Here is a 20,026-nt window from a genome sequence, read left to right on the forward strand (position 1 = left end):
AACATCTTCTTCTATGTTAACTAATGATTTCATAAACATTATTTCTATGTCATCTATTCTATGGCGAAGATTAACGTACGTCGTGGTGCAGTGCAATTTATAAACACTGTCATGTCTAATTAGTAACACATCATTTTTTAAAATTTTTTTGTCTATTATAGAAACTAATATTTGCATTATAGAAAACCCCATGAAACTGGATCTCGAAGAAAAGAACGTTAACAAAAGAAAATATAATGACGATTTTTTACGGTATGGTTTTACTTCAATAGTTACAGCAGGAGTTGAGAAACCCCAGTGCATTATTTGTTATGAAGTTCTATCAGCCGAATCTATGAAAACATTAGAGTTATGATTGGAACCGAATATGTTACTAAACTGAATGCAATTTCCTTGTCTAACGATTCTGTTCACAGGAGAATAGCTGACATGTCTGCTGATATTATTGATCAGATATTCCAGGAAATTAAAGCTGCTCCACTTCCAATATTTAGCATCCAACTTGATAAATCTACAGACGTTGCAAATTGTTCACAATTACTGGTTTACGTGAGGTATATAAATGATGGCGATTTTAAAGACGAATTTCTCTTTTGCAATTCTCTTGAAACTACTACTACTGCACGTTATGTATTTGACAAAGTTAGTTCACTTCTGAAAAATTATAATATCTTATTGGAAAATATGAAAATAAATTACGAAGCGATGAAAGTAAATTACAGAAAATAGCCTATCTTGTTGACATTTTTGCCATCTTGAATGAGTTAAATTTATCACTGCAAGGACCAAATACAACATGCCTTGATTTATCTGAAAAAATTCAATCCTTCCAAATGAAACTTCAGCTATGGCAAACAAAATTGAATGAAACCTTATCTGCATTCTATGAAAAAAATAGCATTGAGCCTGACAAACGGAATACAATGATAATTTCTGTGAAAGAACATTTGCACATGCTTGCGGACGAAATTTCATCATACTTTCCAAATCTACTTAACATCCCGTTTGCACTTGCCAGAAATCCATTCACAGTTAAAGTTGAAGATGTTCCTGAGACATCGCAGGAAGAGTTTATTGAACTCATAAGTAGCGATGCAGCGAAAAATGATTTATCTTTAATGTCAGTTACACAGCTTTGGATCAAGTGTTTGCAACCATATCCTGTTCTGTCTGAGATTGTGTTGCGCCTTTTTCTTCCATTTTCAACAACGTATCTTTGCAAAACAGGGTTTTCCAGCCAGTTAGTTATCAAGTCTAAATACAGAAATAGACTTAATGCAGAAGATGACCTTCGTTGTGCTCTTGCAAAGACTGCCCAAATAATTTCTGATCTGGTGAAACATAAACAAGCTAAACCTTCGCACTGACATTGACATTTTGTGCACATATTGTCGCAAGAATATTGCAGGAATATAGTCATTTGCAGTGTATTGTAAATGAGAGTGTTATCCATAATACGTCATGCCTTTCAAATTTTCCCATAAGTATGCAACATGAATATGATGAATACGTGATATAGAAAAGTAAATATAAATGCAAGTCATAAAGATAAAGTCATTTACTTGTAATTTAATTATAATTAGAAATCTATTTCGAACGTAAATACATATTGTTTTGTGATTAAACATAAAACTTTAGCTATGTTCAGTTTTTCACAATGAAAATAATTCCTGTATATGCGGAAATTTATATTGCTATATATAATTTTATATTATAACAATAGCAAAAGTACAGTTACTTAGGCCTATGAGCGTAAATAATTTTACAGTTGGGGTTGCTATATCATAGGGGTTGTATTAAAAGGGTCGCGGCAATGTAAAGATTGAGAACCGCTGATCTATAACTTTATCGTAACGTATTAATGTGATTGAAATCTTATCTACAATAACCTTTTTATTGCTTTTATTTTTAGTGTTGTTCAAATTAAAGATGCTTTAGATTCGGACAAGCTACAGCTAGATTTAAAAGCTATTACGGAGTGGTCTGAAAAATGGGACATGAAGCTGAACTACAAAAAATGCAAAGGGATGCATACGGGTTAAAAAAAAAATTTACTTTATGTTTGATGCTGCAACTTTAACTACAATAAATATTTTGAAATCTAAAAAAGGAGCATGATCTCGGCATTACCATTATTTCGAATAGCAAGTGGGACACACACGCTTCCGAAATTGCATTTAAAACTAATAACATATAAGAATGGATGAAAAATTTATCAGTACAGACAACAAACTATAGAAGAAATTATGCACAATTTATCAGACCGCATTCAGAATTTGTAACTCCAGTGTGAAATGATTATTCAAAATCATCAGTAAAACGCATTGAGCGCATTTAGAAAAAAGCTACAAAAATACCTCACAGTCGAAAAAATTTCGCTATTAAGAACGCTTGCACCTTCCTAATTTAGACACCTTAACAGCCAGAAGAACACGTTCTGATTGCATTCAACATTTCTAAATGAAAATTATAATGATAGAGTTAACTGGCATATTGAACCATTGACAGCAGAATCCAAGTGCGGTCATCGTAAACGCTTACGCTGAGAAACAACTGATAATTGTGAAATACGTTACATTTTTTTAACTAAGTACGAGTTTATAAGTAGCGAATCCTTGAAACCATCTTCCCAATAATGTTGTTCTACAAACTTTAGCAAATCTTTATAGAACCCATCATTATCTGCAAAACAAGGTAAAGATTCAGATTAAATAGTTACAAAAGCAAACAAAATTTTTATCTAATGTTATTTTTTTGAGCTAATTTAAAGTGCTCATAGGGGAAAGTCGCCGATTATGGACCACTTTTGTTGCAGAGTGTATAATTCACTCACTTTTGCTTAAATAGTTAACTTTTATATTGTAAACCACTTCTTACCTTCAGCTGAACATATTATATGAAGCTTGTAGTGGTTGATTTATTAATAATTATAAAATGTGTCAAAAACGTAAGTGGTCCATATTGGGGGTACTTTAAGCTTGTGCTCCAAATATGGACCATTGAGGTTCCTATTATGGACTAGTTATAAACGGTTTGACTTGGTCATTTAAACAAATTATATACACACTAAAGATAGAATTATTAGAATATAAATACTCAAGAGTATGTAAGCTTCTAATTTTTAACAGGTTTTTAGATGTCCTTTTTGTAAAAAAAAAAAAAAGTTATTAGGTTTAAGCCAGTCACCATTTATTTGATTCTTATTCTACCAGTCTCATGCACATGTATGCATACACTCAGTTTTATTTATAAAGTGTTTTACTATTTTAACATTTAGCACACACAAAAACATGAATACTGATGTGTAATAATATTTCAAAATTTATTTACAAAGTTCACAAATAGAGTCACAATCTGAAGTTCCTGCGCATTCTTAATGTGCCAATCTTTTGCAGGATCGACAGCATATCATATTTTCTATGTTACATTCTCCAAACATAAAACAAAGCCATGAACTTTCATTTAAAATACTGGTACTAGTTGTTGAATTCATTTTGGGTTTCTTACATTTCTTTACTACTTTTTCTTTAATTATTTTTGTGTTTTTGGACTTTTTAACTTTTGTGTTTGTTTTTGGACTTTCCTGTAGGAACAGCTTTTTATATGGACTTGAAGTAAGAATTACTGACTGTTCTTTGCGACACTTCCTTTTGCCTGCACCCTTTGGGGGAAGAACAGGGACCAGTCTCTGAAATGGAGACAAAGCCCGGATGTAAAAAATTAGTGCCTCATAGTGCCCAGAGTTATTTTCAAACATGGTGTACTTCACTGTGATGGGGTTACCATTATGTTCTTCACTATACATCAGCACATTCCTGTTTGCATTGTGAATCACAATTTTTGTTTTCAGAAGACAGGAGATCTGATTTATCTCCCATTCTCCCACAAACGAGTCTGGTTTGGCAATGTGAACAATACGCTCTTCTAACAAGTTAAAGTGAAGATGCTAGGGTTGGTCAGCATTTAAGGCATCCCCGTGCATGTCAACAGACAATATTTCCAAATTAGATATCAAATGGGTAATAAGCTGATTACGAAGTGAGTCAGCCATAGCAGTTTCCTTCAGATGAAGCAGTGGACTGACCAGCTTGCCGTTTAATTGCTGAGCTGACTGAAGATCTGGTGTTGTGCACACAACAACTGACCTAAAAAAACATTTCCCATCAGAGTAAATTGGGATGAGCAGAAAATTTTCCAGCACCTGTAGCAGAACTGTTTTGGAATGGGACGTTTCAAGAGCCAGTGACACTGGGTGGGTCACATAAGTTGTTGGTTTTGGAACCATCTCATGCAATATGCCTGGAAGTGGTGGTACACCCTCCTGGTCTTGTGTTGGTCTAGTTACACATACCAATGCTGGTATCGAAGCTTCCTGGGCTTGTACTGGTTATGTCCCTGATGTAAGTGGTGAAGACAGCATGGTCTCGCGGTCTCCTGCTTGAGAAGCGAATGATGGCGCATAATCCTGAGGTTTAAAAACATCTCGTGAGCATGGCCAAATTCCACACGATGCAAAACCATTAATTGTTGTTGACATGGTAGCAGCCTTTGCATATGCCAGATGAAAAAGATTGGCCACCTGATATGAACTCACTGAACGTCCTGGATTTAGTCTCAGCCATTTTTCCACCTCCTGGTCGTAGTAGACTTGAAAGGGCTTAAAAAAAGCTTTATCCAGAGGCTGCAGTTTGTGTGTTGTGTGAGGTGGAAGTGACAACATTATGACATTGTTGTCAATGGCAAGCTGAATTGCCTCAAGATTTTTAGTAAGGGATTTGTGGCCATCTAAAATAAGTAAAACCTTATCATCTTTTGTTGGCTTCACATGACTGATGAACATAACAGAACATGTTACAATGCTGCCTTCTGGTGCACCATCTCCCAGTTCATTAGGAACCCGTTTTCTTTTGAATATAATCATTGGTGGAACATAATGTGTTCCACCAGCATTTACGCAACAGACAACTGTTGTGTTAACACCCCTTTCTGCACTGGCTATGCTACCTATCTGTTTTTGCCTTTTAGACCAAGCACGCGCTGGCATTTCTTTTGCACGGTTGAAATACCAGATTCATCAATATTGTAAATGTTATTGGCCTTGAGGCAATGATCTTTTATTAAATTTTCTAGTAAATTAAAAAACCTGTCAACATCCCCCAGGTTGAAGCCGCTGGCTCGCGACATGGAAGTAGCTTCTGGTTGGCGGAGGCAGAGGTCAGGGAACCTGGTTAAAAATTTGTAATACCACTTTTTCCCAGCTTGACCTTTATCCTTATTGAATGGGTGATTTAAACCCTTGTGTTCTGCAACTTCAAATGCCAGAGTCATTAAATCTTTCCTCGACATTCCGAAAAACATGGCCTCCAATTTTAAAACTAGGTTGTGTATTTCTAGCTCAACATCCGCAGGAAGGATAGCACTTCTGCTTAGCTTTTTAAAGCCGTTAGCAAACTTGTTAGCATTATCAAAATGCCTCTTCAGATTTGCTTTGGAGATGCCGTATGTGGCTGCACATTTGTTCAAGCCAATATCACCATTTCTGTACGCCTCAATAGCACGTTGAAGAAATAAATTTGTCTAAATTTACCCACTACAATCTACCACTACAAATATAATACTTAATAAATATTTATCATTATTTATTATTATTAATAGGCTATTATTATTATTATTAATTTAATTTTAATCATTAGGCCTATAGCCTATAACTATAATAATACTATAATATTAATAATGATTCTTAATTCTTTTTAGACCCTTAGCCTTATAATTATATCTTAACTTATATTATTATATAATTATCTAATTTAAATTTAATAACTCAATTATAGTAATAGTAAATACTTAGTAGATCTATAATTACTATAACTAAATAATTATAATCTATTATAGATTCTATAGTCTGGCTATAGTCTAGTCAAATTTCAATTACTAATAATAATCAAAGATTAAAATAAAACATAAGATTAAGATAATTTAATTTATTAATAGCCTATGATAAAATGATAACATCCAAGAGTATAAGAACTTGGACTACAGTTTCTCATCTTGAACCACTGGTCCATTTTAGGGACAGCAGTTGGTCCATATTGGGAGAACCACATGGGCATCTAATTTTACTAAATAAAACCAAAACGATGTCATTTGGAGCAACACGCTTGTATTTAGTAAAATATGAAATGAAAAAGCTTTCCATTTAGCATAAAAGCATTGTCCTGGTTCATTTATTTGTAGAATGACACACAAAAAAAAGCGAGTGTACTTTTAGAAAAAAATAACCAAATAAAATATTAACTTACCTTTTTGAAGTAATCTTGCTGACCGCCATCATTGAAATGCGATTTAACTGAACGGAAATCACTCTTTAATGCTACGTTTCCAAAATTTAAAAATAAAATCGCATTTATTTGTTTCATCGGTGGTTCATAAAAGGGGACGGTCCATAATGGGCCACTCTCCCCTATAAAGTGGTCTGGGTAATATGAGAACTTTTGCTACTTTTTTAAAATCTCTGTTTTTAAAAAAAAATTTTTGGGTGCCCAAATATCTAAGTGAATCATGAGTAAATTACAAAGGTTTTTAGATAAACAACTTAACTATTACATAAAACGTACAATGAAATTACCTGCTTAAACTGGCTTGTATTCATGCTCTGCTCCAAGAGTTATCTCCATGCAATAAAATATATGCTATATACTATACATCACATTGTGTAAAACACCATGTGTTATATAGTATATAGCAAAAAAATATTTATCATAAAGTAAAATGACTTTATAAATGAGGCCAAAAAATTAGGTTAATAAATTTTACAAGATTCCATAGTCGAGTTTTTGGCACAAGCGTACCAAACAGTTTTCTACACCCTCCAACTATCATACACATACACAGCTTTCTACCCACTTCCCCCTATCATACACATGATAAGGCCGAGGCGTTCGAATGGAAAAAGGTTTTAAAAGAAAATATATTTTTATCATCATCAAATGTTTGCAAGTATTAACATTTATAGATTTTTTAAAAATAAATTATCAAAAATAAATACAGTTGAAAATGTATATTTACAAATATAAAGACTTTCTTTTTAAGAACAATATACAAAACAAAGAATAAATATAGAATAGATAATAAAACAAACTGTCACATTTTTTGGTTTCAAGTAATTGTTTTTAACCAACAATATATTTAAAAAACACAATTACTGTGGTGGTTGATAGGGCAATTGCTGAGAACCACTTTGATATGGAGGCGGAGGTCGAGGTTCACGGAATCCTATATTTACAGCAAAATTTGATAGATCGATATTTGTTTATAAAATATTTGATTAAAAAAAAAAATTACAAATCATTTAGAAAAATTAAACTAAATCTTTTCAAAATATTTTATATACCTTGGTTTGGATGATTATAAGGATACATGTTAGGTTGGTTAATCTCCTGAGCACCAGGATATTGTGACGGATAACCACTTTGATACTGCTGTTGCGAATACAACTGCTGTTGTGAATATGCTGTTTGATTTGGGTATACCTGTGGTTGTGGATATACATACTGTTGAGGATATGTATTAGACTTTGGATAGTTATTTGGTATTGGAACAAAACCTTGATTTACGGCTTGTGAAGAAGCAGCTTGTCTTTTTTTATACAAACAATAACAAAAAACGCCTATTATTAAAATAACAACCAAAACAATGATAATTCCAAAAATATATTGCCATTTCACTGCTATCGTCGTGTCAACTTGATCTTAAAAAAAATTTGTAATAAATTTTTTTAAAGATAATAATAATTTCAATAATATAAATATACATATTATATGCTTTTACACGTGCGGACAGGTTTTTATAATGCAATTTTTTAATCTAAGTATGACATTATGGAAGAGTTAAAGTAATTTCTTATAACAAGATGCACTTTCTGGTGTTTAAACAAAATTTTTTCACTTTAAAAAAAAGTTAGTATCAATGCAACTCCAAGGCAAACGAACCCTCTAGGCCGGGTGAATAAAAATGAGCAATTGCTTTTACTAAGTAATTGGTCAGCTTTACGTGAATAGAAACTTCAGCAATTCTGCTCAAATTTTTATTCACGTAAAGCAATTTACTCAGTAATTGCTCAGCATTACGTGAATAAAAACTTAAGCAAAATCGCTGAAAATTTTATTAACGCAAAGTTGACCAATTACTGAGTGAAAGCAATTGCTGATTTTTATTCACCCAGCCATCTGACTAAATCAAATTTTATTAAAAGATTTTGTGGTTACCTTTTATAAAAAAGAAAACACAAAGCAATAAGTGAATAAAATGATAAAGAGCTTCCCTGTGTTATTTTATACATAACTTTACCCATTTTATAAATATAAGTTTATTACAGTATATTTAATATATAAAGGGTAAACTGGGGTAAAGTGAACTAGGGGTAAAGTGAACTAGGGGTAAAGTAAACTATTTTTTAAATTAAAAAATTATCACGTTTAAAAAACTTTTTGTTTAGTAATTTAGCACTATCTTTGCTTAATGCAACATTTTAAAATTTCAAAAAAAATTTTAAATATAGCTTTTGTTTTGATGAAAAAGCCATTTTAAATAACGAGTTTAACGGAAGTTTTAAAATTACGTTATCAAACTTTGAAATAGGTTTTACTAAATTTAAGATTTGTTGTTATTAATGCGAATATCAGTTATATTATTTATATACATTTTAAATATAATATAGTTCTGCTTCACAAAAATTATAGTTTTTATAATGATATAAAACAGCTAAGTTTTTAGTTTGTAAATCAATTTAGTTCACTTTACCCCTCAATTTTCTGTCTAATGAGAGTAAAGTGAACTATTCATTTTGTTATGTTTTTTCATTAAATACTTTCAGTAGAACTGTAAATATACATCATAATTACTTAACTAAATTGTTTACTCTTAAAATAAATATTTATTTTAGTAATTTTCTTAAAATTAATTTCAGAAATATAATATATTGAAATAATGCCAAGAAACTGCATTAAGAAAAAAAAATCTTGAAGGAAAACATATGCACCTAATTTGGTATCACATATCTAATTCTCAGTAGGTAAACCTTCAACCATATGCACCTAATTTGGCTGATTGTTTATCTTTGATGATCATATGAGCCATATATCTTTAGAAACTGTTCAAAAAACCAATTGAAAATCATATAGCTATTTTGTGTTTGCAAGCACACTGTTCACATTTGCAACAGCCACTTGATTTGGGAATCTTTTGCCAAGTTAAATATGTATGGCGTGAAATTCTGGCTAATTGGTATAACCGAGTCAAGGCTGAAGGTGATTGGGAAATCTGTTTTTCCATCTTTATTAAAAAAACTTTATGAAACCTCTTTTGAGCCAACTCATTTAGTAAAATCATTTGCTAAAACAGAAACTTTCCCCTTGATCCATCTGCTATAGCATCTGACAAGTTAACTCCTTCCGAAATCTATGAACACTTTTTTTCCCAAAAAACAAATAGCTATGATAATAACATCCCTCAAAACATCACTTTGAACACCAATGTCAATCAGAAAAATACTTGTAAAAAATTTTTTATTGAGAAGTCAACAAACAAACAAAATTCACAAAAAACTCTAATATCAGTAGACAAAGACTTAAACAATGAAAAAATAAATCCACTATTATTATCAGATGTAGATTATTTTACTGGAAATAAAATCATAAGAGAAATAGTGAAAGAACAATTAATGGCCACAAAAGGTGATGCTTGTTCATAGAACAAGCGACCTACAAAAAAAATAAAAAAATGCTATGAAAATGAGTGTCTCAAATCAGAAGATGCGTTTAAAAGATTTAAAAGATCAAGCAGCAAGGCAAAATACAAAATAAAAATAATAATTTATCAAAAATAGCGATCACAGAAGAGTTAAGAATGAAGTAGTTCACTTTTCCCCAATGTGGAGGTAAAGTGAACTAGTGAATATGTTTTTTTTGAATATACATTTAGTACTGTAATAATCTTTTTAATCTTAGTATTTTGTTTCACGTTGTACCTAATACTTTTAATGATATAAATTTTGAAAATTGCAAGATGTTAGGCTTTTTTTCTGAATAACTTTCCTTTAAATATCGAAAACAGTTCACTTTACCCCAGTTTACCTTATTATTGGGTAGTTATAAACATGAATAGCTTCATTAACTATAACAAGTTGAACAGCTAAATTTTAATAGTACTTGAATACATTGTATATTTAAATGAAACTAATCGAAGTGTCACGAAGTGTAACTCATTGAAGTATTTATCTTTGTTTTCTGAGAAACCATAAATATTTTATTTTTAGTTTCTTAGAAACCTTCATGTTTTTTTATATGGGTTTCAAAATTGACGATTTTCAATAAATCTAACAATTGAGAAAATGTGAATGATGTCAAAAGAATATCATTTGAAAATAAAATTCAATGACATAAAGATAACTGATCTGTTTAAATTTCTATATGGCTGGCAGGACAAACAAAAGGGTATGACATTCCACCTTTGTTGTTATATCCAGATATATTTAACGGTCTAATTTTTAACCCATCAGAACTTTGATGTAAACACTTGAGTGATAATAAAAACTCAAAAAGCATACTACGTTAAAGCTACTATGTGCTTCCTATTTATACTACAGCTAGTATAAATGTGCCTGGCTTTAGCTACTTTAGCATTATAATTTAACAGGTAGCAACTAATGTATATTAAAATCAGAATTTATCAATGATACAAATCAAAAACAGTGGTGGTATTTAAAAAAAAAGAAGCTAAAATAAAAGCTGTGTAGATGGTGTGGCGGGCATGTTTCAAACTTGCAATCAATTTATAGAGTAGAAGCAAATGGCTGACACCTCTTAAGGTAGCACCTTTTAAAATCAAAAATCTTTAGTGGGAAATATATCATTCTTATTACCAAAGAGGTAAAAAGAAGCAAAAATTGATAGCAACATCTAAAAAGAAGTATAATCATCTATCAAATAATAAAGTACCATTATTAAATATTAATGATATTACTTCTGTTCTTAAAAAAATTATGCCAACAAGCATTCTGTTTACTGCAGTTCCAAAGCTAAAACAAAACTTTATTTGGGAGGTTTAGTAGTAAACATGCCAGCTAAGAATATAAAACAAACCAAGATAATAACTCTAAATTAAAAGTCTAAATTAAAATAAAAATTAGTTTTGCTATCGAAAAGGTGTTGTAACTGCTTCTAAAGCTCAGAGAGTGTCAATGAATATGGAATTAAAAAGTTGTTGGTAAGTACCATAATTTTTGGTCACTTATACACCCAATGTACGTTACCAGGTGTGGTGTGATTTTGTTGTGTGAATCCCAAAAAACTTAAAAAGTTGAAAGTTGTATGATTCAAAAGACTTGAAAAGTTGAAGGTTGTAAGATTCGGGAAAATATGAAAATGGGAGAGAGTTCCAAAGTTATACAGCTGAATAAAAGTTTTTAGAGCATAAATATGCAGGTGCAGTAGGGGAGGTAAAAGTAAAAGTATGCAACTTAGCTGAATAAGATTTGGTTAATGGAACTAAAGATAATAGTTCCTTTGAGGAGCGACCATGATAGTATTTGTAGAAAAGGGAAAGAGTCGGGTAATCTGATATGCTTTTTCTATTCTTACCCCTACAGCAGGATCTTGATCTTCCAAACCGTTAAAGCTTCATAATGATGTGTTACAAAGTCCAATTGGTGTATTCTACAACAATTAGGCAATTAATTTTTAGCCATCTTTGTTTTTTAATGACCATAAACAAAAATGGTTGTATTTTTACATGTGAATTTTAAAATAAACATAATAGTTCATAATATAAAAATTTTACCAAAATGTTGTTTTGATTAAGAAAAATTTAAAAGAACAATAAAAATGGTTACCATCACTATATGCTACAAAGCCAACCACAAAACCTCGACTTGCATAAGACTTAGTATAAGAAGACAGTTTCATTTCAACATCAACTTCATAATAAGCAGTTGTTATAGAGAACGGTGGTTTTCTTCCACAAAATCCCCATTTTTCTTTTTCAGAAGTTTTATCAGATTTTTTACCTACATTAATATTGAAATAGATAATTTTAATAACATGAACATTAAATTACATACATAAATACAAACTGAATTTATAGTTGTCTAGTTAGAAAGATTACATTACAGAATTTTCAGATCCACTTTAACTTTGGTTGCAAGGCATAACCAGGTTTGGTAATAAGACATAATATGATATAGATAAGACATAAATATGTAATCAGTGTTTTCAATAACTGTTTTATTTAATTTTAGGTAGAGTTCCTGTTGTTAACTGATTTTAGAAAACATAATCGTAAAAGAAGTTAAAAATTCTTTAATGTTAATCATTTTCTTGGAACAAGGACAAAATATTGTTAATTCTCATATCATTTACTATAAGCTATTTAAATACTGTTACAATTTTATAACTCAAACTATACAATAATCAGTACATTGAATAATTTTTATTTAAAAATAAAAACTTTAGAAAACTCAAGTTAAACCCTACTGATTTTAACTCTGAAAGCAGATACAAATTTTTTATATGTACTTTCTACAGTCTTCCCATAAAGACTGTATAAAGTACATATAAAAATATTTTTACCTGAGTGGGAAGCTTAGCATTTTGTTCTTACCTAATTTGTTATAATTTTTCAAACTTTCCTTTTGCAAACCATGCTCTTTCTTGTGATGTGTATCTTCTTTCACATGTACAGACTGATGTAACAGGGTGTTTTTTGTAGATATTTTCAATTTCTATGATAATATTTAGCAGCATCGACTTCAAAAAAGCCAATAAAGTTGCATCAGCATCACTTATTACAGAAAATAGGCTCAAGACAAATATTTAAAGCAAAGCACAAGCTTCTGATTCCTACATCCAATTAGTAAGCGACAGGGGCTAGGTTTGATAACACATAGCCGTGACCGGGGCCGTGTTTATGTCCAGGGCTGCATAAATATTGATAGATCCAATAAAATTTACGACATGAATTTTATTTAAAAACAATATTTTATATTTATCAATTTTAATGCAGCCCCGGCCGGGTTTATGACCAGGGCTGCATTAATATTAATAGATCCTATAAAAGTATTGTTTTTAATTATGACTCATATCATAAATTTTAAATAAAAATAACATTTTTATAGGATCTATCAATATTTATGCAGCCCTCGTCATAAACCTGGCCCCGGTTGCGGCTATGTATTATCAAACCTATCCCCGGCCATAGCCCGGTTGCTTACTACATCCAATCCATACTAACATCGAAATAGCATGTTTCAAAAAACATTTTAATCCACTATTCTTCTAACAATTACCATTGTTGTAGTCTATACAAGAAAAAATGGCGAAACAGAATTTCTACACTTTCCTGATGTTTGTTGCGATCAATATTGTACCAACCAATTTACAAATTACAAAAATACCAATAAAATAATCATTGACGTTTTAACCATGTTTAATGAAATGATGTCACTGAAAAGGGTAAAATGCCAACTGCATAATAATGCCTAACAAAAGTCAAACACTAAAAAAAAACTGATAACCAAAAACTAACAACAAAGACTAAATATGGAAGACATTGAAATTATGAAAAAGTTAATGATGACGAGTCTTACTTTACACTTTCTCATTCAAGAACCAAAAACAAAAACATTAAAAAGCAACATTAAAAGGTATCTTTCTAGTGCAAAATATCATTAAAAACCTCAGTATGAACTAAGGATGTCAAAATCCGATTATCTAGGTAAGAGATCGTGGTACAAACTTTAATCGAAAACAAATACACTGCAATGTGCTCTACTCCATAAATAACCCAATTTTGATAAACCTAGTTTGAACCAGAGTTTTTAAAATGGGTAGCTTTTTCTTGTAAAGTTATATAGAAAAATTTTATCAGAAAAAACAATCTAGTAATCGATCAAAAAGAAGAAAATGCAAACATTGTGCCAGAAAAAGATAGTATGAAAAGTGTTATGATTATTTAAAGTTATTCTAGATTTCAAATGAACATCAAATATTAATGATAATATGCTGATATAATTTTTATTATACAATATTTATAATTGTTACTAATACATTTCTAGGTGTATAATTAACTCTATTGTTATCTATATATTGTTATATGATTAAAACTCATTTAAAATTTTGCTTAAAACTACTCAATAAATTCTTTAATCAATAAATAACAATAAAACAGAGATATTCTTATCTGTTATTCTACTTTAAAAATTTACCACCATAAAAGATTTATCCATATATAAATATAACTACCTTTTACAATAACTTTATCATTGTAACAAACTCCAGTAGAATCCGTGTTGTAAATATCAAAATGCATAAAATTTAGCTTTATTACTTTGTTACTGCCAGCTTCTATTTCCCATTCACAATCATTTGAGTATGGAAATCTATACAAACTATATGGTTTGGGCCAAAGTGGACTTAAAATTGTTCCAGAGTATCGTTTTAACTTGGAAAATCTAAAAAAGAAATCTCATAAAAAACACAATAGCTATAAAGCTATTGGAAACCATAAAAAGAGCAACAGAGCTATCCTTGCTTTCTGTCATCAAAAAAGTCACTAAAATATTATATTAAAATATTATATTATATTAGTATATGCAATAAAAGTATAAATAAAGTTTAAATAAAAATAAAAGTAAAATGATGCAAATTTATATTAACTTTAAAAACGCCACACAAAATAATAAACTAAAAATTCTTTTTATCTGAATTCAATTTTGGAGCTAAAATTAATGCTAGGAGCAAGCAATCTAGCTACAGTTTAATTGCTAGCTATCTAGCATATTACTTATCTACAAGATAGACTAGGTACTGTCATACAAGCCTTTAAGCCATTCAGTATTTGTAGTATAAGCTTAGACTAAATAAAAATTAGTCAAACTTAAAGAACTTCCATATATAGTAATTGCATATTTAGTCATGCTTCATTTTACATGTATCAGACATAAGAGACTGACAAAAAAAATACATTGACAATATACTTAGAATATAATCTCTTTGTATACTGCTTTTTTTTTTTTATCCCAATACTTTATTTGTTTTTAATTTTGTCTAATATAAAATTAAAAATTTATATTACGTTACTAATAGTAAATTAATTAACAACTAATTTTTTTTTTTAAACAAAACAACAACAACAAAAAAACAATACCTAGAACACCCTGTGCTGTATTGTGAAGATGTATCAATAGTAAATGTTTCATAACTGGCAGAGAAGAAGTTAGAAGTGAGACCTCTACTACTTCTGAACTCAATTGTTATGCAGCCATCTATTGCATATATAGTATGTGGCAATGTTTTCATATTGCCCGTACAAAACCGAGATACAGATGTTTTACTAGAATTACATCTAAAAAACAAATGTTAATAACTTAAAATAAAAACAAATGTTAATAACTAAAAATAAAAAATTCAACAAAAACATATTAAGTTGTAAAAAAACAACATCAATTTACTTAAAATTCACTAAAAACATTTTAAATTTTAAATTATATATATAACATTATGTTACAAAATGGCAAAGTTGCCAAAAAAGGCTTTACAGACCTTAAACTTTGATAAAAACTATCTAGATTAAAGTTCGTCTTATGTACTTTATGATTAAAAATCATAAAGTACATAAGATAGAGTTATTTATAATTTGGTAGGCCTTCACAAATGGCGGACACCTTTTTATAACGGTAAAAGAGAAAAGTGAAAATAAATATAAAAATATAGAAAAAATCAAATTATATATAAAAATATTAATTATCTATTTTATAAACACAAATAAATCATCAAAGATCATATAAATTAACTTAAAGAAAACATGCACATATACAATCATTTAAAAAGGAAAGAGAGAAAAAAAAATAGAAAAAGAACTTTGAATTTTAAAAAAGAAAAAAAAAAACAATTAAATAAAAAAGAAAATAAATAAAAAAAGAAAAGAATGAAAGTAAATAAACAAATAAAAAGAAAGAAACGAAAAGAAGCAATAAGTAACCAAATATAAAAAAAAAAAAGAAAAAGCAAAAGTAGAGCTAGAAGATTAGTTGTTTTTATAACTTTTCTTTTTTCTTTACTAAATAAAATTTGTAATCATGATTACACTAATTCATTAGTTATTATTTTTCAGCCATTATATTATTATTTATTTTCTCACATTATATTTATTGTTAATTGTATTCATTTTAGTCCTCGTTTGATACCTAGTTATTTTATTTATTACATATACTTTTAATATTATATTCTTATAAACTTATTTAATATTAACTTATTTTTATTTGTTATTGTTTTAGTATCTTTGTTAATAATATTATTATTGGTAACAGTTAACAGTAGTTATATTATTATTAGTATATATTATTAATACAGTATGTTATATTAATATTATTAATTTTTTTACATTCAATATTTTTTGTTGCCATAGTTACTTTTAATATTAGTGCGTGGTTTGTCAAAGTTTAATTTATTTTGAGTATTTACTTTTATAACTGTTAGCATTTAGTTACCTTTAGTGTTAATGACTTTTTTCTATCATTGTTTTTATTTCTTTATATTGTTATATTATAATAATATTATATATAATTTATTTTTGATTACTCACGTCAATGGTTTACCCAAGTTTTAAATTATTAAATTTAGTCTTTTACTTTGCATTTCTTTTATCTTTATTTCACACTTTAGTCACTTCAACTAGTTTATACTGCATATACATATATTATTTTCCCTAGAGATTATGGCATTTAAATCTCTCTGCAATACTTGTCATAAAAAATATAACTGATAATCAAAGAGTCATCCAATGTGATCTCTGTAAGTCATGAGTCCATGCAAAGCATAACCATATTGTTGCGCACTCTTATAATCTTCTTTTGAATGATTCATCAGATTTGTATTGTCATAGCTGTTGTTCTAAAAGTATGGTCTTTAGCTCGATTTCCAACTTGGAGCTTAAGTCAACATTGTTATGCAAGTATATATCTTCTAGTTCATTAAACCCTTTTGAGACTCCAAGTAATCATAAAAATATCTTTAAAGATTTAAATAAATTTCCCAGTCTTGTTAATTGCAAATACTATGACGTTGTTGATCTCAATAAAATTATGCTTCCTAATTCAGAACTATATATTCATTTTAACATCGCTTCTCTACCATTCTACATTGACAAACTCTGTAGTCTTATCAGCTCTCTTAATAATTTTCCCTTCGAAATAGGTATTACAGAATATAATTTATATATAAATAATACAAATATAACTGATATATACATAAGCAGGTTTAATATTGAGCGTTGTCCTACTGAGGCTAAAAAAGGTCGAGCACTTTTATACTAACCCTCAAATTTAAATTACGTAGTTCACAATGATCTTATGATTTACTCTTCTAAATATATAGTTTATTTTTGTTGAAATTGCAAAACCTTGTGAACCAAATATAATTATTGGCTGCATTTATTGTCATCCCTCAATGAATCAACATGAATTTACTTCTTTCCACTTAACTCCTCTACTTGAAAAGTTAAGTAACGGAAAAAAAAAGATTTTTCTAATGGGCATTTTTAATATGGATCTAATCACAAAACCTTTGATTACATATAAAATACTTAAATCTATTTCAGTCAGGGTTGGCATTAAAAAACCCACCCAATAAAATCCAATAAAACCCTGGTAACATGGGTTTTTTGGGTTTTTTAAAGATAATAAATAATTTTATGAACTATTATAACCAACATTAACATTATAACTATAATATTATTAACTAAATTAATTATTAACTACTATTTTTAACTAAATTATTATTAAGCATTATTATTAACTATTATAACCAACAATAACATCTCTCAGAGCAGGTTTACTAATATTTGAATCAATATTTGGAAATACATGATCACAATTTTTATTTAAACATTTTTATAGATTAAGATTTTATAATCTTTTATGTTATTTACCTCCCAAGGTGAATTTAAATAAGTAGTAGTGGGCTTATCAGGCCACTACTACTCATTTAAATTCACCTTGGGGGGTAACTACTATAGTAGAGGCTAATACAGTAGAGGCTACCTTATTGTGGTTACAACCCTCTCTCAACTCTTTTACTTTTTAACACGAACCTTTATAAACAAGGTTGCTCTATGGAGAAACAAGTTTGTTTATTTGAATTTCCAGTTCAAATTTGAAGTTTAATTAAAACTTCAGTTACTTCCTCCCGTTCTCCAGCCTTCTTTTTCCCATTTCTCATTGACATTTTTAATTATATAAAATAATACTTTTAAATCTAAAATAAATCAATGCATATAGATTAAGGTTGTTTTTCTTTTCTATTACAGTTTTAAATTATACTTAAAAATCTTTTTCAAAATGGTTGTAATTTAAAAAATTTATGTTATAAAATATTAAATAACATTATATAAAATATACTTTAAACAAAGTTAAAGAAGAAAATTAAATTAATTTTTAATATCATTCAACAAAAAAAAAAAAAAAACTAAATTTACCAAAAAGAACCCCAAAAAACCCACAGGGCCGGGTTTTTTTAAAAAACCCGGGTTTTTGCCAACCCTGAATTCACCTAAAAACAAACTATATAAAAAGTTTATAAAAACAAAAAAGTATTTATAATAAAAATGAATTATTTACATAATTTAACTTTTATAGAAACAAAATTTGCAATTTATTAAAATTTAGCAAAAAAACATGCTTTATTACATATTTTAATAATAATCTGAACAATATTAAAAACACCTGAAAGGGAATAAAAGAAATCATTAATAATTGACCTTCTACACACAATAAATTTTTTAAACTTAAATTAAACAAAATCTTATCACTGATCACATCGCCGTATCTAATATATTTAATAATTTTTATAGAACTATACATAACAAACCATTTAGCAAAGCTATACCCCTAAATGCGTATTTAGCAACTTTCTTAACATTCCAAATGCAAAATCATTTTTTATTAATCCTGTAACTGAAAATGAAATATCTTGTCTCATTACAAACATGTTCAAAACTTAAAAAAGTCTTGGTCCTAATAGCATACCTACATTTTCCCTTAAACTTGTCCCACACATTATTTTAAATTTCTGTACTGTAGTAAAAAAACTCATTTAAAAGTGGTATTTTCCTTGAAATTTTTAAAGTTGCTAAAGTCATTCCAATATTTAAAAAAGGCTCTCTACTAGATTTTATTAATTACCAACCCATCTCCCTGCTTTCTAATATAGGTAAACTCTTTGAGAAGGCAATGCATAACAGGCTCTATGCTTTTCTTGAAAAATTTAAATGCCTTTATACCCATGAGTATGGATTTCATGCTAATCACTACACAACTGATGCTCTTTTTGAAATGACTCAATTAATTAGAAAAGCAATTGATGATAAATATTTAGCATGTGGTGTATTTGTCAATTTACAAAAAGCGTTTGATACAGTAGATCATTCAATTTTGTTGAAAAAATTAGAATATTATGGGATCAGAGACATACCACTTAAATGGTTTATTACATATTTAAACGAAAGAACACAATTTGTTTCTATTAATGACTTAAAATCTACCCTTGTAAAATGTTCTAATACTGTTCCTCAGGGTTCATTATACTTTTCCTTCTTTATATTAATGATCTTCATACATCTACTAAGTTTGCTACTGTTTACCACTTTGCTGATGATACTAATCTAATGCTAATTAATAAATCCCTTAAAAAAATCAACAAACACATTAACCGCGATCTTGCCAATCTAGTTCAGTGGCTTCATTCCAACAAACTTTTTCTAAACTCTATTAAAACTGAACCCGTTATCTTTAAATCAAATTTAAAAAAATCTATAAACATATGAACTTTAGATTAAGTGGCAAGAAAATTGAACCTGCTAACTCAATTAAATATCTTGGTATAAAAATTGATTCAAATCTTAATTTTTTATGCCACTGTAAAGACTTAGCAATGAAACTAAGTAGATCTAATGGTATGATGGCCAAAATTCTCCATTA

General features: G+C 29.0%; 3 protein-coding genes across 3 annotated transcripts in view; 1 reads left to right on the forward strand and 2 right to left on the reverse strand.

The window, feature by feature from the left end:
* Window positions 1-351: 351 nt before the first annotated feature.
* On the forward strand, window positions 352-1,367 carry LOC136088310 (zinc finger BED domain-containing protein 5-like). The gene is made up of 2 exons (XM_065812005.1): window positions 352-554; window positions 704-1,367. Exons 1-2 carry the CDS (start codon window positions 352-354, stop codon window positions 1,365-1,367), a joined length of 867 nt encoding a protein of 288 aa, XP_065668077.1.
* A 3,020-nt stretch (window positions 1,368-4,387) lies between these two features.
* LOC136088311 (uncharacterized) lies at window positions 4,388-5,044 on the reverse strand. Its single transcript, XM_065812006.1, has one exon. It carries the CDS (start codon window positions 5,042-5,044, stop codon window positions 4,388-4,390), a length of 657 nt encoding a protein of 218 aa, XP_065668078.1.
* Window positions 5,045-6,953: 1,909 nt separating this feature from the next.
* Window positions 6,954-20,026, reverse strand: part of LOC100202332 (tolloid-like protein 1) — a 24,242-nt gene continuing 11,169 nt past the window's right edge. The window contains exons 2-6 of the mRNA XM_065814331.1: window positions 15,199-15,396; window positions 14,295-14,503; window positions 11,888-12,061; window positions 7,391-7,747; window positions 6,954-7,272 (exon numbers count right to left, since the gene is read on the reverse strand). Coding sequence (XP_065670403.1) covers window positions 7,199-7,272; window positions 7,391-7,747; window positions 11,888-12,061; window positions 14,295-14,503; window positions 15,199-15,396 — 1,012 coding nt within the window. The 3' untranslated portion in view covers window positions 6,954-7,198. The remainder of the gene's footprint in view (window positions 7,273-7,390; window positions 7,748-11,887; window positions 12,062-14,294; window positions 14,504-15,198; window positions 15,397-20,026) is intronic.

Source organism: Hydra vulgaris, chromosome 12 (genome assembly GCF_038396675.1).
Source record: "Hydra vulgaris chromosome 12, alternate assembly HydraT2T_AEP".
Classification (NCBI taxonomy): Eukaryota; Metazoa; Cnidaria; class Hydrozoa; order Anthoathecata; family Hydridae; genus Hydra; species Hydra vulgaris.

What these genes read in the sequence shown, in the direction of transcription:
- LOC136088310 (XM_065812005.1), top strand. Translation starts at nt 352, where the DNA reads ATGATTGGAACCGAATATGTTACTAAACTGAATGCAATTTCCTTGTCT. An exon ending in CAATTACTGGTTTACGTGAG is followed by an intron (nt 555 to 703) that starts GTATATAAATGA and finishes TAAATTACGAAG; the next exon opens with CGATGAAAGTAAATTACAGA.
- LOC136088311 (XM_065812006.1), bottom strand. Translation starts at nt 5,044, where the DNA reads ATGCCAGCGCGTGCTTGGTCTAAAAGGCAAAAACAGATAGGTAGCATA.